General features: G+C 46.0%; 1 protein-coding gene and 1 long non-coding RNA gene across 6 annotated transcripts in view; both read left to right on the top strand.

Moving 5' to 3' along the window:
• Positions 1 to 15194, top strand: part of FYN (FYN proto-oncogene, Src family tyrosine kinase) — a 211743-nt gene extending 196549 nt beyond the window's left edge. For all 5 annotated transcript variants that reach the window (XM_043439103.1, XM_043439098.1, XM_043439100.1 and 2 more), the window contains 2 exons: positions 2413 to 2544; positions 14524 to 15194. In XM_043439103.1, coding sequence (XP_043295038.1) covers positions 2413 to 2544; positions 14524 to 14732 — 341 coding nt within the window. In that variant the 3' untranslated portion in view covers positions 14733 to 15194. The remainder of the gene's footprint in view (positions 1 to 2412; positions 2545 to 14523) is intronic.
• A 3717-nt stretch (positions 15195 to 18911) lies between these two features.
• Positions 18912 to 23448, top strand: LOC122422630. The gene is made up of 4 exons (XR_006263922.1): positions 18912 to 19401; positions 19936 to 20192; positions 21400 to 21528; positions 21878 to 23448. It is a non-coding gene; the product is annotated as an uncharacterized LOC122422630 (long non-coding RNA).
• The last annotated feature ends 1411 nt before the right edge of the window (positions 23449 to 24859 follow it).

The raw sequence follows: 24859 nt of genomic DNA, 5'->3' as shown, positions 1-24859 counted from the left end.
ATGCTTGAGAAACATAGCTAATTAAAAATAACTCGATGCATAAAAGGGAAGAAAAAGTAGAGAATCATTTCTGTGCTCCAGTGTTAATATGAGATGCCACAGAATGAAATAGTAGGATTTTTTTTTTTAATTTCATTTCACACGGGCATAGAAGAGATGGAGAGGAAAATTATATTGCCCAAAAATGCCAGGGTAGATTTGCTGAAGATGTTATCATGTACTGTATTTAAAACAAAAATCTAATTGCTGTAATTTATCATACCTCTGGTTATTAAAACCATGCTAATTCAAAGATTTTAATCATTTGCCACTTTTACACATAATGGCTTTTCCTAGAAGATACTATGAAAATTTCTGATTTTGTCAGCCTTTGTGTGATTTTTTTTTAGGCATTCCTAAGTAAAATTAACATGCTTTAAACATATAATTGTGTTTACATCAGTAATAAAAATTCCTTGTGTTTCCCTTAGTCTGTTCAATGAAATATCCGAAACTGCTTTATAATTGCTGAGCCTAATGTGTGAGAGCACAGGCTGCTGAATCAATTTTAATTCCCCGTATACACATCTAGCTTTGTAAGAAGCAGGGTGGACCCCACCCTTGCTTTTTGATTGGAGAAAGGATTCTTTTAACAGGAGACATTTGCAAGAAAAGATTTGGCACAAAATTTGCTTCTTGGTCTTGAGAAATCAGACTCATGAGATAGTCATTGAGATAAAACCACTCTAAAAATTTTAGGTAGTACCCTGTCTGGCTCGTAGAAGAAAGACAGGGAGGTAAGCAAGGGATGATACAGTGCAGAAGAAAAACATTCCCCAGAATTAAAGGTGGCTACTATTTGAGCTTCCCTGGTGGCTCAGAGGTTAAAGCGTCCGCCTGCAACGCGGGAGTTCTGGGTTCAATCCCTGGGTCAGGAAGATCCCCTGGAGAAGGAAATGGCAACCCACTCCAGTATTCTTGCCTGGAGAATCCCATGGACAGAGGAGCCTGGTGGGCTACAGTCCACAGGGTTGCAAAGAGTCAGATACGACTGAGTGACTTCACTTTCACTATTAGGGGAAAGGGTGGAAGGAAAAAGGAGAGTGTAGTGGGGAAGTTGTTGTTTTGCTAAGTCGTGTCTGATTCTTTTGCGATCCCATGGACTGTAGCCCCTCCAGGCTCCTCTGTCCAGTGGGATTTTCCCAGGCAAGAATACTGGAGTGGGCTGCCATTTCCTTCTCTCCCCAGGGGGATCTTCCCAACCCAGGGACTGAACCTGCATCTCCTGCATTGCAGGCAAATTCTTTACCACTGAGCCACCTGGGAAGCCCTGTAGTGGGGAAGGAATTTGAGGCAAAATCATTTCTGTGCTGTGGGTGTGGAGGCATTGGGGAAATACAGCCCATCTCCACATAATATGTGTGTTGTGTTTTCAGTTGCTCAGTCACGTCACACTCTTTGTGGCCCCATGGACTGTAGCCTACCAGGCTCCTCTGTCCTTGGGATTCTCCAGATAAGAATACTGGAGTGGGCTGCCATTTCCTTCTCTCCCTAGGGGGATCTTCCCAACCCAGGGACTGAACCTGCATCTCCTGCATTGCAGGCAAATTCTTTACCACTGAGCCACCTGGGAAGCCCTGTAGTGGGGAAGGAATTTGAGGCAAAATCATTTCTGTGCTGTGGGTGTGGAGGCATTGGGGAAATACAGCCCATCTCCACATAATATGTGTATTGTGTTTTCAGTTGCTCAGTCACGTCACACTCTTTGTGGCCCCATGGACTGTAGCCTACCAGGCTCCTCTGTCCTTGGGATTCTCCAGATAAGAATACTGGAGTGGGCTGCCATTTCCTCCTCCAGGGGATCTTCCTGACCCAGGAATCGAACCTGCGCCTCTTGCATCTCCTGCATTGGTAGATGGGTTTTTTTACCACTAGCGCCACCTGGGAAGTCCCACATAATGCATGGGCTACAGCAAATTGTCTCCACCCTTGGGACATGCGTGGTGGTTTGATCTGGTTTTTATGTACCTCAGTAAGAGGAGACTATGGTCTTTTATACTAAAGGATTCTTTTGAGGGTAACCTTATGATTTACATTATTTGAAAGTAAAAGAAAAAAATAAAAAAGTTTCCTAAATCATAAGTTAGCCCTACCTCCAAACCAAACCAATGACATTCAGTCGGCTTGTAGAATCAAGTTCAAAAGCCAGAACGTGAAGGGGCTTTGAAGCCCAGATGGGACTTGCTTAGGGTTGCAGAGGCAGGAACAGACGCCATAGCTGCTCAGTCCTAGCCCGTGTCCAGTTTCCCCTCCTCCGTGTCCCGCTCTCTGAACCTGATCCCATGAACACATTTCCACCTGCTGTTCTTTCCCCAGCCCCACGCCCAGAGCCATGATCTCTGCCTGAGGAGTAACCAGCTGTTCTTCCTGCAGGTGCCAAGTTCCCCATTAAGTGGACGGCCCCCGAAGCAGCCCTATATGGGAGGTTCACAATCAAGTCTGACGTGTGGTCTTTTGGAATCTTACTCACAGAGCTGGTCACCAAAGGAAGAGTTCCGTACCCAGGTAAGAGCCCGACGCAGCAGAAATGGGCCTGAGTGGGTGTTCTCCCAACACTATTTGGGGAGTCCTCTTCCTGATTGCCTTCTCAGCCCCATTTTCAGCTTTCTGCCAAGTGTGGGAATTTGAAGAACATGGACAGATATTTAGCCAGGGGAAAGCAGAAGTGGGAGCCTGCATGGTGTGTAGACAAGCAACCATCATGAATTGTGTGCCAGGATTAATGAATGAAGTTAGCAGCTGGTGAATGCTTCAGTCCACCTCAGTCCATGGGTTCTCTCCTCTCCCCTCTCAGTAGGAGTGTGTGTCCCTGGCTCCCAAGACAGAAATGTTACTGGCAGAACTGTGCAGGTGGACTTTGCAGACCCTTCTGGCTCACTGCTTTTTGATTACACCATAGCACTGACCCATGGCGTGAACCTGGCAGGAAGATGCCAGTACCTGTCCTCTCTGCAGGCGCTGCTCCAGGTGGCTGGAGAGAGCAGAGGCACAGAGGAAATGCCATGTAGAAGCCATTCACTATGCATTTCTTGGGATTCTTGGGGGTTGGGGGGTTGTTTTAGGGGGAGAGAGGGTTGACTGCACAGCTTATAGAAGGATCTCAGTTCCTGGACTAGGGATTGAACCTGACCCCCCACCCCACCCCGCCCCCGAAGTGAGAGCCTGGAATCCTAACCATTAGGCCACCAGGGACACCTTCACTGAATGTTTCTGAATGATTAAAATACGCTCTACAAAAGCAAGTATGCGTACGTGCTAAATCGCTTCAGTCGGGTCCAACTTTTTGCAACCCCATGGACGTAACCTGCCAGGCTTCTCCGTCCATGGGATTCTCCAGGCAAGAATAGTGGAGTGGGTTTGCTGTGCACTCCTCCAGGGGATCTTCCTGACCCAAGGATCACACCCCTGTCTCTTATGTCTTCTGCATTGGCGGGCAGGTTCTGTACCACTAACACCTCCTGAAAGTGAAAGTGTTAGTCATTCAGTCCTGTCCGACTCTTTTGTGACCCCCTGGACTCTACTGTCCATGGAATTCTCCAAGAGTGGGTTGCCATTTCCTTCTCCAGGGGATCTTCCCAACCCAGGGATTGAATCCGGGTCTCCTGCATTGTAGGCAGATTCTTTACCATCTGAGCCCACTAGGGAAGCTCAAAGGCAAGTATAGTGTAAAGACATTGGAGATTCTTAAGCCCTGGAGTTTTTCTGGATTATGAGAGTCATGCTCTCCAAAGAAACCATCGTTTAGGTGATTCAGGCTTAAATTCGTTAATTTAGACAGATACTGATGTAAAGGACACTTGTGCCGTTTTTACCTCCACGCTTTAATGGTTATAGCACAGGGACAATCTGCTTTCTGAAATGTTAAGGACATATTTTTCTGTTACTGTTGAGTGAAGAAAGAACATAGCTCCCCATCATGCCCTGCCTAAGAGAGGAGCTTTTAAAAATTAAAAAAAAAATAATAATAAACACAATGATTGATAGAAACGATAGCGGAGACTACTGAGGAATTGAGAGCTCTTGCAAATCCGGGGTTTGTAATCATATCTTTGCAGTCAGAGGAGCCGGTGAGGGCAGATTAATTTGTAATCCCTTTGTTCCTTTTTTTATGATTGTTTCTGGCCATCTTCGGAGACTGCAGAGAAGTAAAGCAGATCTCTTTCTGGGTTGGTCGTAAGCCTCAAGACTCCTCTAAGAGAGCCGGGTTGGCACAGAGGCAAAATTTGACAAATTCCCTCTCTCTGAAACGCCAGCACTGGGTGGTTAGAGATGTGGGCGGAAGTCCGTTTTATTGATGCTGCTGCCGCGGCTGCGGCTCCCTGCCCGCACAAGTGGGCAGCCGCTCTGGGAGTGGCCCGCCAGAAGAAAGGGCTGCCCTGGAGGGGCCTGGAACCCAGCACAGGCATTTCTGAATCGCTTCTCGAGGCGGAGAATTTTGTCAGCGCTCGGGATTTTGAAGATGTGAAGGCGCCTCTTTTTCCATTGTCTGAATTTTGAATGAATTTCTTCCTGAGCCCCCCAGGTTTAGCAACCCGATGTGTTGTGGTGGGGGGGAGGTTAATGTCTTGCATTTCTGTGAAACCTTTACTTCCAGAAAGACAAAGCCGCTTTTTATTTCTCAGGGTCACACACAGGAGCCGAGACAAAGGGGCGGGGGTGGGGGCCTAGGAGGAGGAAGGCAGGTGTGCGTTTCTGACGGAGACTCTTTTGTCAAGTTTGGTTTAGGCATAAAGAAAGCAGTCTCCTTTTACAACTGAGGCAGGATTTTCATTCATTCAGCTTAGCATCAGTCAATGTGATTGTGCCTGGCGTGATTTTGCACTACCTGGGAAGTAAGGACTGTGAATAAGACATTCATACTCTCAGCAAACATTGATGAGAACAGGCCTGAAGGAGGACACTGTTTTAGTTCCTGGAGGATAGAACAGTGAGCACAGAAATAAATTCAGTCCCTGCACTCATAGAGCTTACAGTCAGATGGATGAAATACACGTGCGATCCAGGTAGAAAGCAGCCCTTTTTTGTTACTTCTCTATAATTAGAGGAAATCGTCTTTGGGGGATGCCATACTGGAACTCACTCACTGTGGGCCCCCAGTCTTAATCCTGATAATGAGGCAAGGGCCCCGGATTCAGGTGTCTGCACACAGCAGGTCCGGAGAAGGGCTTTTCACTCAGAATCCTGTGAGGATGGCCAAGGAGTTTGACGAGAGAACTCAGTCCACTTTATCATGGCTAGTTATACACTTGGAGCAACCGCTGATGTGCTGGGGGCTTTGATAGCTGCCCAGATTCTGTGAGGGTGGCTGAGCAAAGGGGCCGTGTCTGGGAAGCTTCATGGAGAAGAAGGTACATAGGCTTTCCCCTTCACATTGAGGAATAATGATCCCAGACAAGGATGGATGTGTGAGAAGGCACCGAGGCCTGCGTGGAGGCCAACGGGATATGAACCTGCGGAGAAGGCTGTGAGATGGGGTTACCCGGCCAGACCCCATGGAGAGGGCCTGGTGCAGCCACAGGGAGGCCTGGCCCGTCTATAGCCGGGCCCTGGAGCTGTGTCAGCACGGAGTGACAGGAGCCACAGAAAGTTGTTCCCAAACCTATTGCTCGCCATGGATGCCGCTTGTTTTTGTTCTCAGTGTAACTGTAATCATATTTAATTGTGCATCGAATCTCACAGTGCACTCTTCTTGAGGGAGAGGCTTTTACAGAAGGATTCCAATTACAGGATGATTACCTTAACGAAGGAGAACAATTCCTAAGGAACAGACAGTTTCTTTCAGCCTCGTCCAGTGGCACCGGAGAAGGAAGGCGCTTCCGGTCCTCATTCTCGCTGTCTCTTGGAGCGGCCAGGTTGGCGGTGTGTGCCGAGGGGCTGCATCTCCACTGACCAGAGTCCTTGTGGCTGGGGGTAGCTCCCAGGACAGACTCCCAGACCTGTCCACTGTGATTCCCATCCTAACTTCTCAGCAGTTATTTCTCAGTTGGCTAGAGTGTATTTTGAAGTAATTCTTGTTTCAAGAGCAGTAGGCAGCGATACACTTTTCTTTCATACCTGAGATGGCCTTCTGTCATCTTTACACACAGGAAAGGTACTTTGGCTGGTGGTGAGGTTGAGGGTCAAGGGAGAGACGAAAGTGACTTCTAAATGGATTTTATGAAAGCTTTCCAGGCAGTTTTGCCCAGTGTAGAAGAAGGTCCAGAAAAAGAATCAGAGAAGGAACTTGGAATAGTATTTGGAAGGTGTAACTGAATGAAGGGTTAAAGGAAAGAGGCAAAAATAAAACATTGGGTTGGTTGGTCAGTTAGCAAGTTTTACGAAAATGGATGGTTTGAAAGGAAGGAAAGAAGGAGAATCTCAAATTGAGTGAGAGCCTGGAAGCCAAATTAAAAATACTGAAATGTGATTCTGAGATGAACAGGGAGGTAGTGGAGAGGAGTCCCATCACCCTACCAGACAAAGAAGGTTGCTTCCCAGATGTGTAACAAAGATGCTCTGAAGAACAGCTCTGTCTTCCAGATTCCCACAGCCTGACCTGAGTGCCTCCTCAGCATAGCTATACAGCTTGCTTTACTGTAAGTCAAGGCTCAGAACCACTCTTTGCATCAAGGTTATACCAGATTTTGTGACGATGAATTGTTACATATGAGAATTGAAAGTACTTGAAACTGTTTTCTAGGACTAATGCGTAAAATCTGAGCAATAATGCATTTTAACCTATTTTTTTTAACCTCCAAATCCTTCTTTTCTTCTTTGTTTCCATTGCCACTGCCCCATGGCAGGCTATCATCCTCTGCTGCAGGAACCCCCTTCATAGAACCTCCTACTTCCCGTCTCTCCCCCACCCCCACCCCTACCATCTATCACTGTCACCATCAGAGTTATCCTAGAAACAGATCTGCTTATCCTACCTCTGCCAGTTAAAAAGTCCATGGCTTCCCCTTGCCTTCCAGATAAACTCCAGAAGCCTTCGTCTGGCGTAGTCCTTCTTAACTCTCTCCTTCAATCATTCAACATGTATTTATTGAGTACCTGCTCTATGCCGGGTACTGTTTAGGTCCCCAGGAGTGTAGCAGTGAACCAATAGACAAAAGCTGTTCCTCCCAAACTTTTCACTCCTCAAAGGAGACAGACAATCAACAAAGACAAATAAGTAAAATCCATTCTGCATTTACTGGTGGTAATGGGTAGGGAGGAGAATAAAATGGGGAAGGGCAGAGAGGGTGGCTGGGCAGGACATCACCAGGAAGGTGACATCTGAGGAAGAAGGCTCAGGTTAACTGGGGGAGGAGCCACCCTTCAGAGGGAGCCAGAGCATAGCGGCTCTAAGAAGCAGTGTGGGTGGAACAGGGCGGGCCCGGAGGCCCCAGACAGATCATGGTTAGGGCATTTGTGCTCAGTGAGATGAGGACTGAATGAGGGGGGCTTCGGCTGGGTGGCATCATCAGACACGATTTCTCTCGTGCTGCTCCTGACCCTTGTCACCAAGAGATTTCTCTCAAACGCTCAAGTCTGTCATCTCAGCTCCACTCTCTGCCTCAGAATCCGTCCAGTTCTAACCACTCTCTGCCTCAGAATCTGTCCAGTCCTAACCCAAAAGTCCCCTCCTTCATGTCACCTTCTCCATGTCTCTTCCTGGGTTGCTCCTGCTCACTCCCATGCCACTGGGTACCTATCTGTTGAAGCTCTTGTCTGTGTGTCTCTGTTTCCCAGTAGCTCTGAACCCTGAGAAGGGGGCTCCTTTAGTAGACTCTCAGTAAGTCTTAAGCAGATGGACAGAAGAATGGGTGGAGGGATAGAGGGCTGGATGGATGGATGGATGGGTGGGCAGGGGGAAAAAATGATTAGCCCAAGAGGCTTTTAAAATAAGACTTTGCCCATAGCTTGCAAAACCTTTCAACTCTATTTCATCATCTCCAAACATAAATAAGGCGTGTTTTTCCCAGCTGCAGAGTAGCCTCTGTCCTCAAAGTTGTTCTGGGAAATTGACCCCGTGGTCAGTTCAAACACCATATCCCAGCACCACTCTAGGCGGAATGTCCTGGCCGTTCTGGGCCCTGGCTCTCCACTGAACACCTGCTTTGGGAATTTGGCATGATCTGGCAAATCAGGAATATTCTCTTAAGCCTATCACATTTATTCATGCATTTGCAGTGCTTTCAACCCTTTTAACAACTGACAGCTGCCTGACTTTCGTGAATGCATCTAGTCATTTGATAATGACTTGAAGAGGAAGATAAATTAGTGAATGTATAGCACTTTCCTTGAAGAATTGCAAGTTTCCACCTTCATCGTCCCTCTGCCCCACTCAGATGCCTTCCGACAGAGCCTGAACTGTAGACCTAAATTCCTCTGTGTTCAGCAGCCCATCATTGTCACCCGCACTCTTATCCCCACTGTGCCCAGCCTGATAACGGGGGCAGGTTTCTCCTAGGGGAGGAAGAGGTCAGGACTCTCCATCCAGGAGAAAGGGAATTGGGATGAAACTTCAAATCTCAGCCGAGGGTGCTTAGCCTTCTGCCTTCCGTGCTCCCATCCACAGTCCTCAGGCTTTTCTTTTTGGGTTCCTATTGTTCCCTCCAGGGGAGTCCTGCCTGGAATGCCCAGGGGTCTTGTCACCTCCCCCGACAAGGTTTCTCTTGGCCCATGTGGCTGGTGGAGGAGAGTGCAGAAGAAGGGGGCAGACAGCGGGGGGCTCTCTGCTCCCCGGTCCTACCCTCTGCTGCTCTCCTGTACCCCCGTGCGTTTCCATGGCCTGCCCAGCGGGCACCCTCACCCCCTCTGTCACTTTACCACTGTTACTGGGACAAAGGAGCTGTTCATGATACCGTATTATCGACTTTAACTTTTGTGTGTTATGGCACCTGAGTAGCTGTCATTTCTGTGTTTATTAATAGAGTGGGCTTCATAAAAACAGGTGTCCTAAGCTTATCTGGTTAAGATGCAGAAAGAGAAACAAGAGTCCTCGTTGTGCCGCCTCAAGGTCACTCCTTTATTTTCAGCTCTCCTCTTTGAGCAGCATCATTCTGCCCAGAGTCTGTACTTGGATCTCATAACCAAAACCGAACTTGAAGTGTCCGGTTGTAGCCCAGTAAGATAACTACAGCACATGGGCATCTGATGGCACGCGCGCGCGCTGAGCAAGCACCGTTAACAGCACCCTCCTTCCTTCCGCCCTGCCTGCACTCCCAGCAATGCTCAGCAGACAAGTAAACATGAGGGCTTTTTACAGGGTTTGTGTAGAGAAGCCAGGGGGAGCCTCTGACAAAAAGCCTGATGCACAATAGCGTCTAATTTCCTTTCAGTAGAAAGCTCGGTTTGCAGAAGTAAGCTGCATATCTGAGAACCTGAGCGTCATTCCCATTGTCGAAGGGCCTAATTATTCACATGCCGCAAAAATCCAGGCTCTTGCAACCCCTAGTCCAATCCAGATACAAACCTGGATGGTTAACAGCAAAAATCCCCACTTGTATAGCCACAGCCCCTGGAAGATCCGTATTAGGAAACTGAAATGGTGAGCTGTCAAGCCCAACACCCTCCGTTCATAGAAGACACTTCAGAGAGCTGAAAGCACAGTGAATATGGAGATATTCTGTTGACAAATAGAGAAACCGAGGCAGGGGAAGTCAATCACCTGCTGAGACACACAGTTGAAAGAGTAAAGTGGCTCTGCAATGAAAATGGTTTTCTTAACTGTGAAGGTCACTCCAGCGTGTTCAACTCTTTGCAACCCCATGGACTATACAGTCCACGGAATTCTCCAGGCCAGAATACTGGAGTGGGTAGATTTTTACTTCTCCAGGGGATTTTCTCTGGAGATCCAAAAAAAAAAGCTGGAGACACCACTGAGTTAATATGTAGCTCAAGGAAGAGACATAGGAAAGTGTAAACTAGAAGGAGGGGGGAGAAAAAGGAGAGAAGGGACGGAAAATACACACGCGTGAAAGCAGACACTGTTGGCAGCCGTACGTAGTAAGGATTGGAAAGTGAGAGCTGGAAACTTGACCTTAATTCAAGAACCGAGAGAAAGCCAGCAGCATGATTTGGAAGGATAATACGGTCATAATGGCAGGAAGTGAATCCAGTCCACTTGGCCAGAGAATCTCAGCTGCAAAGTTTGGGGCAGACCCATGGGAAATGAGGCTACCGGTAACCATGTTTGAGAGCCTGAAATGCAGGGTGACAGGAGACCCCCATGGAAGGTGCAGCAAGAGGTATCTGAAAGTCAACCCTGGCACAGCAGACTCCACGGGTGTTCTGTGAACTGAGGCCCGCCGGGTTATGTGCCCCGTGAGAGTGACCTGTGGAAATGGTCCATTTTCCTGACTGACCCCAAGGAGAGCAGAAAGGTAAGGAACCTCTGAGGTGGGGGCAGAGGGGGACAGGCTGGAGTGAAAACAGCCAGTGTGTCTGCCCGCTGGTCACCAAGCCCGGTGCCCCTTCTCTGAGGTGGAGGTTGGGACCCAGGCAACATGCCCTGGGGAGCTTTGTGACCATAACATGGTTAGATGCCACAGGCTGGCACAGAACGCCCTCCTGTTGAAAAACACTCTCTATTGTAGCTTCCACTAAAAACTGTTGGTGACAACGTTTTCCTAAACTACAACCGTGTTTTAAAGTTTCTGCCTCTTCAGTTTCTCCCTAAGAAGGAAAAAATAGAACATTCCCAGGCAGCCTCTTCCCAACCCCCACCCACTTCCTCAATTGGAAGTAAGATATAAAGATTCTTCCCTTTCCCCATGTCCCTCAGGACTCCGCTGACCTCCCTAAACTCAATGTTGTGTGTGTTCCCTTCCCAGTCCCTGGCCCTAACCTTCCCTGATGGCTCAAATGGTAAAAAAAAATCTGCCTGTAATCCAACCCTGAGACCTGGGTTCGATCCCTGGGTTGGGAAGATCCCCTGGAGAAGGGGATGGCTACCCACTCCAGTATTCTTGCCTGGAGAATTCCATGGACAGGGGAGCCTGAGCGGGCTACAGTCCATGGGGTCGCAAAGAGTCGGACATGACCGATGTGACTAACACTTTCACTTTTCTTTTCACTTTCAAAAAGAGCTCATGAAATAGTAGTATGAAGAGAAAAATCCATTTTTATTAAAAAGCAATTCTTAAATATGATTTTTCAAAGTTCTTATAGCCGAGAATACTCTTTTTTGAAAAAAATACGAACACAGCCCACTTACTTGGGCTATGTTTGTGAAGTGAAAAGTGACCCAAGCCTTGCTGAGCGAGCATCACTTGCTTGTGCAGTTCCCAATGCCAGGGACCATCGTGAAGGTGCTGGGTCCGCTTCTGGCCTATGGATGCTTGGAAAAGAGCCAGTCCCATTCAGACTGTCATTGTCAGCCAAGTGCATTGTCTTATATCCCACTTTTCTGGCAAAACTGATGTTGGTATGTTTCTTGTTGGCCTGGTGCGTCGAATTGGTTTTGTGTGCTCTTCATGCTGGGAGAACCTGGGAAGTGGCATGAGATGGGGGAGGAGAGAAGCAAGAAGAGGATGCGGGCAGAAAGGAGGTGGAGGGCATGGGCAGGAGCTGCCAGCGAGGCTAGCTGGTGCCCTGTACCACAAGGGCCAAGGCCCAGCTCCATCCCTGGTCCCAGCTGCGCCAGGGAGCAGGCTGCCTCCCTAGATGCTACATGTTGAAGGTTGAGCTGTGTCCCCAACTCAGGCAGAGCACTGGAAAAACAGGCTTGACCCCAGTGGCCAATTAAACTTTCCTTTGGTGGAGACTGGATCAAGACTTAAAAAAAAAAAAAATACATGAAATCTTTCCATTTGAGTAGTTTGTTTTTTAATGACATGAATCCTATAATGACATAAGGGCTGCAGAGCAATAGGAGAATGATTAGCTAAGCTCTGTGGTGTGGTTTTGGATGATGCCAGTGCCAGAATGAAGCAGTAGAAGGAGGCATTGGGTTTGGGCCGGGGGTGTAACCACTTCCAGCAAGGCCGGTCAGACCTTCTGAGGTTCAGACCGTCCACCTGTATCTCCTCCAGTTCTCACAGACTCCTGGGAGGGCCAGAGACAAGGGGGACTTCTGCAGGTTCAGGCATGTGTCTTCTGAGATGTTTTGAAACCAAGGACTGTAGTGAAATACCAAGCACGCACTTTAGAGAAGACCAGTCCTGGTATGGGCTCATGCTCTCTTCCTAACCTTTCTGGGCTCCTGGACTGTGGTGGCTGCTGTCCACTCGTGCCAGAGTTTCACAGCCAAAACCCTTGGGACTGGACATGCTTCACAGTCAGACTTGGTTTTCTTTTTCGAGAGTCCACATAGTGCTTAGACCATAATTTATATAACACCTTAGGAGGGTCTCGGGCTGCATTCTGTGTTCAGACACATCCTTAATTCTTCAGCAATATGTATAAATGAAGAAAAACAGTCAAGCACCTCACACCAGGTCAGGTTTTATGGCCAAATAAGCTGAGTTCAGATCAGTTTGCTGCCAGGGAAGTTCCCAGAACTTGTGCTTTGCAGAGCTTGTTGGATTGGGGGTTGTGGATGAGGAAATGCTGGTCCTTGTCCCTTTGTCCAGAGCACTGCAGGACATTCCAGTGGCAACCCCAGCATCTCCCCTTGCTTCCAGCCCCCCTGCCCCACCCTGACTTATCAAAATGAGTTTTCAGTGGTTGGAAGAGGATGTAAGGTAATTAACTACAGAGCTGACCAATCATCCAACTGAAGAGAGCCCCTGTGAAGTCAGGCATGGCGTGGAGGAAGGGGACCCAGATTCAACTACTGAGCCTCTCTCACTAAAATAAGGGTCACCGCCAAAATATGAGCAGAGTTATGTTAGAATAATTAAATTGAAGGCCTACTTCAACACAGCAGGAATAATACACAGATTTTATCACCTCAAGGAATTACAGTGGCAGAGAATAAGAAAGCATCCTGAAAGGGTTTGGATAAGCATGTGACTGACAGGGCTCTGGTTGACAGTCACGGGAGCTGGACTCAGCCCAGCTCCAGAAGCAACAACAAAGAGAACTGGCAACAGACCCCAGAATCTGAGGGATTCTGGGGGACGGGGGACAGGGCTGTGACCTGGCCCTGATGCTCTGGCTGGGTGGTTCTACTCAGCGGGTTGCCGTCTCCTCCGGAAGTTGCTACATGTACACACTGTGTCCTGCTGATCAGAGCCCTGAGAGCCAGGGGAAGAATTCTGGGTTTCTGAATGGCTGAAACTCGGGTTTTTGCTTTTGTAAATTAACTCGGTCAGAAGTTGGAGAGGATTCCAGATTATAGGCTCAGGGCCAAGGAGCAGCCAAAACATACAAGGGCTTGACAGGCGATGGCAGAACACGATACGGCAGAAAAGGGAAACAAACCAGAGGAGAGAGCCTGGCAGTGATTGAGAAAGGGGTCAGGGCATTCGGCTCCCCCGTCCACCCCTCGTGTGGTATTTCCTGTTCTGTTGAGAAGGCCAGCATGCAGGAAGGCTGCACTCTCCAGAGGGCTGGCAGTCTCCCAGAACGTCTCCTGTTAGCTCCAGGCATCCCGAAGTCTCTGATCGGGCAGCTCCCCCAGAGGGTCACAGAGGTCTCCATGATAGATGGCCTGTCCGAGGTCATCAGTAAACACTGCCCTGTCTCCCTGTCAGAGTCGTCTTAACCCAGGGCACCTGGGGGTCACTGGGCTGGACGGTGCCCAGAGTGATGGCGTGATGTCGGATCTCGAACGGCAGAGCACTTGAGAGTTTGTCCAGGCACGAGAACAGCCAGTTTATGAAGTACATCAACAGAGCTTATAGGTCCTGTGAACAAAGGACAGTTTAGTTTTCATTCCCTGAATTTGTTTTTATCTGCTTCATTCATACTTTTGTCAGCGTAATTGATGGATAATTTACATACAATAGAATTCTGCAGTTTGAAGAATTCAGTGAGTTTTGACAAACATAAACAGTCACACCTCCACACTCAGGATATAGAACAGGGGTTGGCAGCCTACAGCTTCTAGGCCAGATCTGGCTCCCACCCTGTCTTTGTTTTCTGCATTTTCAGAGCTGTAGAAAAAATAAATAAAGTGAAGGGTATGCGGCAGAGACAGTATGCAACCTAAAATCTTTACTGCCTGGCCTTTACAGGGAGGGTTTGCTAATACAGAACGTTTCCATCACACTCGTGTTCCCTGCGGCCTCATTGCAGGATTGCCCTCCCCGTCACCCCTGGCAACCACTGATCTGCTTTCTATCACTATAGTTTTTGCCTTTTCTAGAATTTCATATAAATGAAATCATGCAGTACATCGCCTTTTGTGTCTGGCTTCTTTCACTTCTAATGTTTTTGAGATTCACCCTCCAGGGCTTCACGTGTCCGGAGGGGAGTCCTTTTTTATTTCTGAGTGGTGAGCTAGCCCATTGAAGACAGAGTTCGCCTCTGGGTGAGGTGGGGGCACGCAACACGTTTTAACCACCTGTAGGCTCCAAGGAGAAGAAAGGAAAGACGCAGGGGTGCCCGCTCTCACGGCCCTTGTCTTTGCAGGCATGAACAACCGGGAGGTGCTGGAGCAGGTGGAGCGCGGCTACAGGATGCCCTGTCCGCAGGACTGCCCCATCTCCCTCCACGAGCTCATGATACACTGCTGGAAAAAGGACCCCGAAGAGCGGCCCACTTTCGAGTACCTGCAGGGCTTCCTGGAAGACTACTTCACCGCGACAGAGCCTCAGTATCAACCCGGGGAAAACCTGTAAGACCTGGGTCTGCAGAGAGAGAGGCCTGGTCCCAGAGGCTTTCCCGCCCCCTCCCCATTAGCTTTCAATTCCATAGCCAGCTGCTCCGAGCAGAGCAGCCAGAACCGTCCAGGATCAGATTGCATGTGACTCTGAAGCTGACGAACTTCCATGGCCCTCATTCATGACACTTGTCCCCACATCCGAACCTCCTCTGTGAAGCATTCGAGACAGAACCTTGTTATTTCTCAGACTTTGGAAATGCATTGTATCGATGTTATGTAAAAGGCCAAACCTCTGTTCAGTGTAAATAGTTACTCCAGTGCCAACGATCCTAGTGCTTTCCTTTTTTTAAAATGCAAATCCTATGTGATTTTAACTCTGTCTTCACCTGATTCAACTAAAAAAAAAAGTATTATTTTCCAAAAGTGGCCTCTTTGTCTAAAACAATAAAATTTTTTTTCATGTTTTAACAAAAACCAATCAGGACAGGTGTTTGTTTTTTTTTTTCTTTTTTTATAAATATGAATATATATAATCTATATATCCCTGTGCATATGCCATGTGGGTGCTAACATGGAGACCATGGCCAACATTGGCCACAAAGCTTCAGGACCCAGAATGAGGATTTGACTGGAAAATCAACATAGAAGCACTGGTGTGATTCTGAAAACCAGTGGCCTCGCTTTTTGGCTTTTGCAAAACATGTTTGTTTTTTTTTAATTTGGATTGTACTTTTTTGGTTCATGACTGTGCCTGTAGATGGCTGTTACTTTGACTCTTTTCATCAGGGCCCAAGCTGAATTCACAATTTCTTTTTTTCCAGTATTTGCTTCAACTTACTACGATTTGTTCTTGAAACTTAAAAGTGAGCCTCTTTGAAGCAGGCAAATCGCCAGTACCATCAGGGAAACTAGAGGATGGATATCACACAAACTTCTTGTATAAAAACATGAATGCTGAAATGTTTCCAACTTTTTTAATTTAATAAACCTTGTAACCACATTTAAATGGTCTAAAATCCATAGCATTGTAGTCATGGCAACATGCTAAATTTTCTCATGCAACTAAACCTTACGGGAAGGTGAGGGAGGGGTGGTACATTTCCCTTTGTAAAAATAAGTGTTTGAATGTTCTCTACTGCTAATGAAATGACTTTCTCTATGTCCAGGAGTCCTCCAGTGAAATAACTATGCACTACTTTACATTTCATGAGGATGCACAAAAAAAAAAAAAAAAAAAAGTATTACGTTTTTAGTTGCTGTTTGTACCAACCTTGAATTACAAATGTTTTAACAAGAACAAATCAAAAACCCTATTTCTATTTGAGTTTTTAATACCAAGTAGCAACTCTGAAGTCTTAATTCCTTTTTTGTTATTTGTGAGTTTACATTTTTTAAATTGTTTAACTTTCTTAATTTAGTAATTAAAAAGAGAGCATTTTACATTTGAATTTTTTTTGTTCCTTTGTTTAAATCATGGAAGGTACTCTAGGAGTGACATATGTGTTCCACACCAAGTGGTAAGGACTCACCTGGAAATTTAACCATTGTGCAATGATTTCCAAATGCCCGAAACATTCAAAACACCTGGAGTGAGGTTTTATTTCACCCAGAAAAGCTAGACCATTGTCTAGTTAATTCAGAGGATCGTTAAAGCAGGAGTAGACGTACAGTTACATTTTAATTTATCAGACATCTTCTCTTAACTGGAATTTTCTGTGTCCCCACTGTAGGAGAAGAATCTTTCTTGTCCTGTGGTCAGTGCATGATTCCCCAGTGCCCCTCCACCTCTGTAATGAGATTGCTAAGCAGAGAAACAGCCTGGTGTGGTGGACAGGGCAGTGGGTGGACGGAGCCAACAGGCCAGGCCTGGGTCTGCCCTCATTCAGCTGCTTTCGTTCAACATTCACCTGAAGTCGCTCCCCTTTAGGCCCTGTCTGTAGAAATGAGGGAGTTGGATGAGATTTGCTGCAGGTTCCTACATCCGAGATCCTGGGATTCTAAGATCACTGATGTCATGTGGAATTATACAAAGAGGACAGACGCTTTCATGCTGATAGAGCCTTTATATGTTTAGAAAGTTTCCAACATTTTTTAAGTGAAATAGGGATTTTCTGACTAAGGAAGTTTTTATGGCATTGGTTTGGTATTAATACAATTGCTAAATTGATACAATTTAATAAAATTTCAAAGATCTTGTTACATACAATTATTATCACAGTAGTGGGCAGTTTTTTAATGCTGTTCTAGATGTGTTTAAAGATGTAACTGTGTTTTTCATCTTTACATCCCAATAGATTGGATAATTTTCAAGTACTCTCTGGGGGATTTTTGTGTATGTTTCTGACTTGTCATTCAAAAAAGATCTGAAAAAGTCACAATAGCCTGTTTTAGACAGATTTTTAAAGGAAAACAGTCTCTTCAAAGCATAGCCTTTAATTCATCCATTGAGTTAATTGTGAGTTCTCTTATATAAAGCAAAACTCAAGACTTTGGCTAACTCGAGAGGATACACTTATGCAATGCGTCTCGCTGTAACTGTTCTGATACAGAGTAGGGTTGCAGAATAAACGTAAAAGTAGCTATGAATATGAAGAAATCAGAGACATTTCAGGTTTTTTTCTTCCAAGCAGCTTAGAAGTTGTCAAGAGATCTCCCTGATGCAGACTAGTTTAGACAAATGAGACATCACTTCCAGGAAGTCCCCACACCTCCCAAAAGTTTTAGAAGTTTGGGGAGAAGAAGTTGGACATACTGACCCAAAATGTTCTCTTGTATCTTGAAAGGTGCCTTAATAGCAAGTGATGATGAAATGCTTTTTTTTTTTTTTTTTTTGTCTTTCATGCCCTGGCAGTGAGTAAGGACTTGCTCTGTTCCCTGAGGAGAGCTGGCATCTGGCATTACTGGGCTGTATAGCGAGGCTTCCTAATAATCTAGCTGTCTTTACTTCCTTAAAATCAAATTGTAAACCTGCCGGAGAAGACGACTTGACAAAGCTCAGCTGCTGTAAATGAGACAGAGTGATTTCTGTTCAGCCACGCTCATGCCTCGCCCTCTCCTCTGAGTCTGCTTTGTCTCCCGTGTACTGATGGGCCAGAAGGACCTGAGGGAGGACCAGCAGAGGCTGGGCCTCCCCTGTGGTAGAGCATTCAGGTGTAGACTGAAGCCGCGATGCATTTGGCTCTGCCTCGTTCACGGCACAGAAAGGTGTGTGAGGATCAAGGCACTTCCACAAGAACAGTTAAGGGTGTTCATAATCCCTCCAATACCACCCCAATACAATCTTCAAGACTCCCCGACAAGCACAAGAGGGTGTTTACCTGCCTTGAGAAAGACGGGAATCCTCCTGTGGCTGAATCTTGGCACCAGAGGATTTTTCTAGTAGCATTGGAGCTGCCCAATCTTATCTGAAATTTCCTATGGGACTTTAAGAATGTATACCGTATGAAACAGCATGGTTCTTTCATGAGTGCTGGAAGAAGGTAAGGTTTTCGGCAGGATTCAGAGGACGTCCCTGAAGCCCACAGCGTGAGGTATGTCACAGCTCCGGACAAGAGACCTCACTTGACAAAATAGGAATTTCCTAACAAGTTGCATTGGTATAAAATGGTGTTCGGTCAGTTCGGTCCTGAAAGGTATTTTAATGGGTTTAGATAAGTTTTGTTGGCTTTCTTATCACTATATATTATATGATTGGAATTCAATTTGGTGATTAAAATATTTGCTGGAAAGGAAGGAGAGAATAAGCGGGAAGGGAGGGAGGGAGGAAGTAATTGGGGGAGTGAGGAGAAAGGAAGTTCAAACAAATCCTCACTCTAAAAATGATATTGTAGGGTACGAATTTACTAAGGCAGGTACCAATAGTATGTTTATTTCATTCCTCGAAAATAGATTGCAACTCCAGAGAAGAAAACAATGAAGAATTATCTTTGCAATATCAAATGAAGCTTCACAGTTTATGTATACCTAGATTCTCAGACGGAGAAGGCAATGCACCCCACTCCAGTACTCTTGCCTGGAAAATCCCATGGACGGAGGAGCCTGGTGGGCTGCAGTCCATCGGGTCACTAAGAGTCGGACACAACTGAGCGAGTTCACTTTCACTTTTCACTTTCATGCATTGGAAAAGGAAATGGCAACCCACTCCATTGTTCTTGCCTGGAGAATCCCAGGGACGGCGGAGCCTGGTGGGCTGCGATCTATGGAGTCACATAGAGTTGGACACAACTGAAGTGACTTAGCAGCAGCAGATTCTCAGAAATTTTTCACAATAAATTCCTAAAGCATACCTCTTTCTTTCCAAACATGCAAAATATTCAGATTCCCATGGGTGGTGATGGAGATATACCTTGTTTTTAAAATTAATTCTGGGGACTAGAAATAAAAATACGCTTTCCAGTGTGACAGGGATGATTCTGTGAAGACTGTGATCAGTGAAAAATGACTGCTCCCCCCAGCAGCCAGAACACTATGCTCCTTTTCAGAATACTTCTCTTTAATAATGTGTTTAATAATGTGACTCTTCTCTTCATGCATTTTCCCTGCCAGATTATGAGCTCCTTGAGAACAGAAACTGCCTAACTTGTTCATCACTCTACTCCTGCACCAAGGGCAGTGACAAGCTGATGGTAGATGTTGGCTGAGTGGGTGGATGGCTAGATGGATGATGCCATCCTGTGGGGTGAAAGGTACATCAACAAATAACATAGTTACCTTAGGGCCTGCTAGCACCCTGGCATTTGCTGTGAGCTGCCCGAGGCACTAGCGTTGCCGTCGTGAATGTGTGCTTGTGACTTGAAGACCCAGTCTGTAGCTTGAAGTGAACACCATTAGTGTTTCCTGAATCTTCCCCCAGAACTCATCCCTACACCAATGGGAATAAACCTGTACCCCTTGGGACCTGGGGCCTTCAAAATCTCATTCTAACGTTTGTGCATTTTATGAAAAAATTGATATTTTCCTAAGATACCCATTTTTTGTCTTCATATAAAATTCTTTTCCCATCCTTCAGATTGTGCATTGTTAGCAAGTCTACGGCTTATAGTATGCCTGGCAAAACTCTGCCATGACCCAGGGGGTCCCTATGCCCTGCTTGAGAATCACAGGGTGAAGATTTTGTCCATAAGATACTACTGCTAACATGGAAATATTCTAGTTGGGAGAGGAAATCTTCACCACCACTAATAAAGATTCTCTACATTTGATTCCCATTTTTCACCCAGCAAAGAACAGCCCCCTGACTGAGAATGGGATAGAAGATGGGAGGGTTTGATCATAGGAAGAGGAAAATCATCCAGAACTGCCTAGAAGTGAAGGTCTGATCAGGTCAGCCTGCTGGTCCAAGGTGGCAGCAAATTGGGGAAGACAAGATGGAGACATTGGACAAAGAGGAAGAAACCAGAATTGGGATGAAAGGAGCCGTTTGCTGAGGCTATTCAAGGCAATGGGATGACCACCAAAGAGATGACTTTTGTTATGTGTAAGGACTTAACCATTCATTTCTTCTGCAAACATTTTTTGAGTACTTATTATGGGTTAGACCCTGTGCTTAGCACTAGAAAGCTAAGGAGACGATTAATATTCCCAGTCTAGTTGCTTATTTGTGTCCGACTGTTTGCAACCCCATGAACTGTAGCCTACCAGGCTCCTCCATCCATAGGATTTCCCAGGCAAGAATATTGGAGTGGGTTGCCATTACCTTCTCCAGTGAGATGGAGATCCATAAAAGATAGCTGCGATAAGCTCTCTGTTAGGAGGAAACACAAGGGGCAGCAAAGAAGTGCCAAATGGCCCAGAATGGGGAGTTCAAGGGAGGCTTCCTGGAGGAGTGAGTGCCTAAAGGACAAGCAGAGGTGGATTATGTAATGCATAATGGTAGGCTTAGCGTTTTTTGCTTCAGTTGTCTTTTCTTTTAATCCCCAACCTCAATTAGGAGCCAGCTCTAAATATAGAATGTGCTTTGAGTATAGAAGGTGTTCAACAAATGCATCTAAATGAAGAGAAACCAAAACCAAGCAAAGAACATCTAAATCTCTTTGTCCTTCCTCCCCTTCCCCAAACACAGACATTAAAAGGTATGTAGGTAACATCAGTTATTCTGATGATTGTGCTGCTAACTACCCGGATGGGAGATAATAGTGTAAAAGGACAGAATAAGGTTTCAGGCAGGTTTTTGACTCCAGCATCCTAGTTGCAATGTGGTTTGAACTATATAGAGTATGAGAATAAGAGAATTGCAGGACTTGTACACTTCCTCTCCTAAGAACAATGAGTAGGGGATTTTCTCCCACTGCTGACCCTGTTGTCATTCATTCCTCCCCTCCCATTTAAGAGGCTGTTTTGCTTGAATCATCAGATTATATGTAAACTCATGAAAGCAGGTATGTGTTAGCAGATGCAAGGCACTCTGGTTGTTTTGTTTTGAAATTTTTTTCCTTTAGTTAATTATCAAGTGCTTGCTATGTAATAATCAATGAGCAGCTAATTGGAAGTAAGACGGAATGAAATGGGTGTTACTCAGATAGTGTTTTTAACAGAAGGCCTACATGTAATACTGTGGGGAAATATTACTAAATAGCAAGAGATTTTATCATGAGTGTGTGTGTGTGTGTGTGTGTGTTTACAAAAGGATTCATTTAAAGTCACTCAGAAACTAAATCCAGATATGTGAATCCTTTCATTTTCAGACTCCTCCCAAGGGTTAAGCACTGGAAGATGACAAGAGGGAAGCAGAGCCCCTAGAGATCGCCCTGGAACCAAACCACCCTAAATGGAGCCGGGAGGTCTGTCAATTCCCAGAGAGCACGGAGGAAATGGTAAGCAAATGGCAGCAGTTGCCTAGAGAATTAGGGAATGAATAACAATGCTATATGGTAAATTAACCATGTTACATTGTGCACGGCAAAGTGATGGAAAAACCCTGTTAAAAATTGAATAATAATTTGCCCACATCATTTACATAAAATGCATAATTTTCCTACTTCAGTGGACTTTAGTTTGATTTAAAATATGAACAACTCCAGTCCTGTTCACCAAAGCATAATTTTTGAGATAACTGGGAAGGGGGAAAGGAATCAGACCATAATCAGCACAATCCTATGTGAACCACTTCACCTGCCCCCTCACCTGTGCATTTCAGAAAATATTTGTTTTTCGTTCCTGAAGGTCTCTAAGTGAAAGTGCAAGGCATTCATCACTGTCACCACTATCACCAAACCATGACCTCACCGTGTTTGAGAGGGGGAAAGCAATGCTTCATTCTATTCAATATTTTTCTGCTCTAATTCAAATAAGTACCTGTTTCTGGATACTAGGGAAAATGGAACATGGCACAGCTGAACTTAAAACGGCAAGCCAAGAGCAAAAGCAACGTGCACAGCCAAAGGAGACCTTGGAAGATGCGTGGATAAAACAGAAAGCTGTGCTTGGCCCGGACGCTCTTTTGGAATCAGAGGCAAAATGGAGAACATTGTTCCCATTGTAAAGATTTTGCAATCTATGATATCTGGAATAGAAAGGCATCGTGCCATCTACCTTGACGTTCAGAAGCTGTGCTATTGCTATGAGTTATGACACTTGTTCCTGAACCAGAGTGGTCAGAGATGGGGTGGAATTCCTGTGGTGGACCAGAATTTAAACTCCGCTTAAACAGTGCTTTCCCATGGCAATCACTGTCCCTTTTCCTTCCCCCATTTGCCCCAGCTCCCCACCCCCACCAGAACCATAGAATTTTTATTTAAATATTCACTCATTCTCTTCATCCCCATCTCTCCACAAAGGGTCATTATTTACTTATTATACTCAGCCCTTAAATGTCAACTTTTTTAGGACAAGTGTATAGTCTCTGCTTCTCATGAAGACTTCTTTTGTTGGCCAAATCCAATCATCTTGAAAGCCTTGCTGACCCCAAGAAGTTGAATCTTGAACCCCACAAATCTCAATACTTTTTATCTCTTGGGTGCCCATTTTGGTAGAGCAAAGGGGCCTCCCTCAATCCTAAGACTCCTCCCCACTTCCTCCTTTTCTCCTAGTAACTCTTGCCGCTGGCCAAAGATTTGTTAGACCCTAGTTTTGTCCCTATGCCTCTTGCCACTAGCTATAAATTGCCTTTTCGCAAATTAGACAAAGCTACCCTACCTCAAGACACTTTGCTGCCATCTGCCAGAAAACTATTGTAATAAATATGCCAAGAGATCATGACTAGAATGTGAATGGTGCCCCCTAGAATTGTGCGGTGTACAACTGGTACAACTGTATGTGAAAACCCCATACTTGGAAATCACCTGAGCTATCCTGGAAGCTGGCTGTATGAATAAGAACACAGTACATCAGTCTTGCCTTTTTATGCCAGTTGGCAATTTCAAAATCTAAATCACTTGGCCATGATCAAAAATTGCTGAGAGGCAATTTCTGGAAAAGACCAAGAGCCCCCGGGTAGCAATATTCATAAGAGTAAAGGGTTCTTATTCAGCCCCAGATTTGGCCTACTGGCTGGGTATATACAACCCAAACCACCTTGGCTTGATTTTCAGGAAGCATCACTTAGAAAGCTCGTAAGTCTCAGTGTTGGGGGTGAAGGCGGAAAGTGAACTTGGCTTATGTTTAGGTCAACCTTTCCCCCTCCCTGGCACTGGCTGCTTCATTCTTGTTGATTGCTCTATCTGTTCCCCTCCCTCCTTCACATTCAGTACAACCTACATGTCCTAGTGATCTTCTGCCATAAAACAGACTACCCCAAAACTTAGTGGCAGAAATAGAAACAGTCATTTATTTGCTCACAAGTCTGCAATTTGGACAACATCCATCAGGGACGTCTCTGCTCCACATGGCATCAATTGGGGCATCCCTGTGTGGCTGGAGGACCTGCCTTCCCAATGGCGTACACACAGCTACTGAGTTGATGCTGGCTTCTGCCTGGGAGTTTGGCTGGGGCTCTTGCCAAGGGCTTTGGATCCTTTCCACTTGGGCTCCCAGGTGTCTGGGGGGGCTTGTTCACACCATGGAGCTCATGCTAAACCACCAGTTGAACCACCCCCAACTGACTCCTCATGAAGCAGAGACAAGCTGCCCCCACCAAAAGTAAAGTGAATTGTGTCTGACTCTTAGCGACCCCATTGGACTGTAGCCCGCCAGGCTTCCCTGTCCGTGGAATTCTCCTGGCAAAGATACTGAAGAAGATTGCCATTTCCTTCTCCAGGGGATCTTGCTCCCACCAAACTTTGCCCAAATTTCCAATTTCTGAAAAAAACAAATGGCTGGTTTTAAGCCACTGAAGTTTGGAATGGTTTATTTTGCAGCGATGGACCACCAGAATGCACAGGTGGAATGTGATATGGATTCATGCCTACATCTTCCTATGATGCCTGTAGGTGCGTGGAGTAAAGGAAGCTAAAAAAAACAAACAAACAAAAAAGCTACATTTCCCAGACTCTCTTACCATGAGGATCATGAGTGTCAGTCAGGCCATCCTAGTTAGACATATCAGCATGGAGTTTGGAAGGCAAAAGTGAGACAGAAGCCAAGTTCCCGCAGGTTTTGTGTGTTTTCTGTTGGAAAGCAAGGCCGTGGGGCCACCGACGTCCAATCTCCAGCTTCGTGGGTGTCAGGAGTCGGTTGAGGAGGTGGCAGAGGCTCCTCCATGCCCCAGCCTGCAGGCAGATGTTCCCAGCTGTCTGACCGAACGCTGTGCTATTGCGGCTACCGTGTTCTTGGGGTCAGCAGTGCCCGCAGCAGCCCCCCGGGTCCCACCTGCCTGAAGAGAGGGAGAGCAGTGCTGCCACGGCTCCTGGCAGGTCAGCTCCGCCACCTTCTGGGAGTCATTCCTAGACATCCAGCAGAGAGCCTTCTCTTCCAGCCATTCAGCAAGTTTGTAATTCCACCTTTTTGCTTAAAAACCCTAGTCTGGTTCCTATTTCCTGTATTAATCCTGCAATTTATGAATCCTGCAGGCTGATCCCTTCTCTCAGCCACCCTTGTTCTTGCTTGCTTTCTCTCATGTACTCACTCCTTTGACAAATATTTATGGCATACCTACTCCACCTAGACAGCATGTTAAAAAGTAGAGACATCACTTTGCCAACAAACGTCCACATAGTCAAAGCTATGGTTTTTCCAGTAGTCACGTATGGATGTGAGTTGAACCATAAA

This window comes from Cervus canadensis, chromosome 20, assembly GCF_019320065.1.
Source record: "Cervus canadensis isolate Bull #8, Minnesota chromosome 20, ASM1932006v1, whole genome shotgun sequence".
Lineage (NCBI taxonomy): Eukaryota > Metazoa > Chordata > Mammalia > Artiodactyla > Cervidae > Cervus > Cervus canadensis.
The sequence above is the reverse complement of the archived record's forward strand: the minus strand, read 5'-3'. Positions and strand labels throughout refer to the sequence as shown.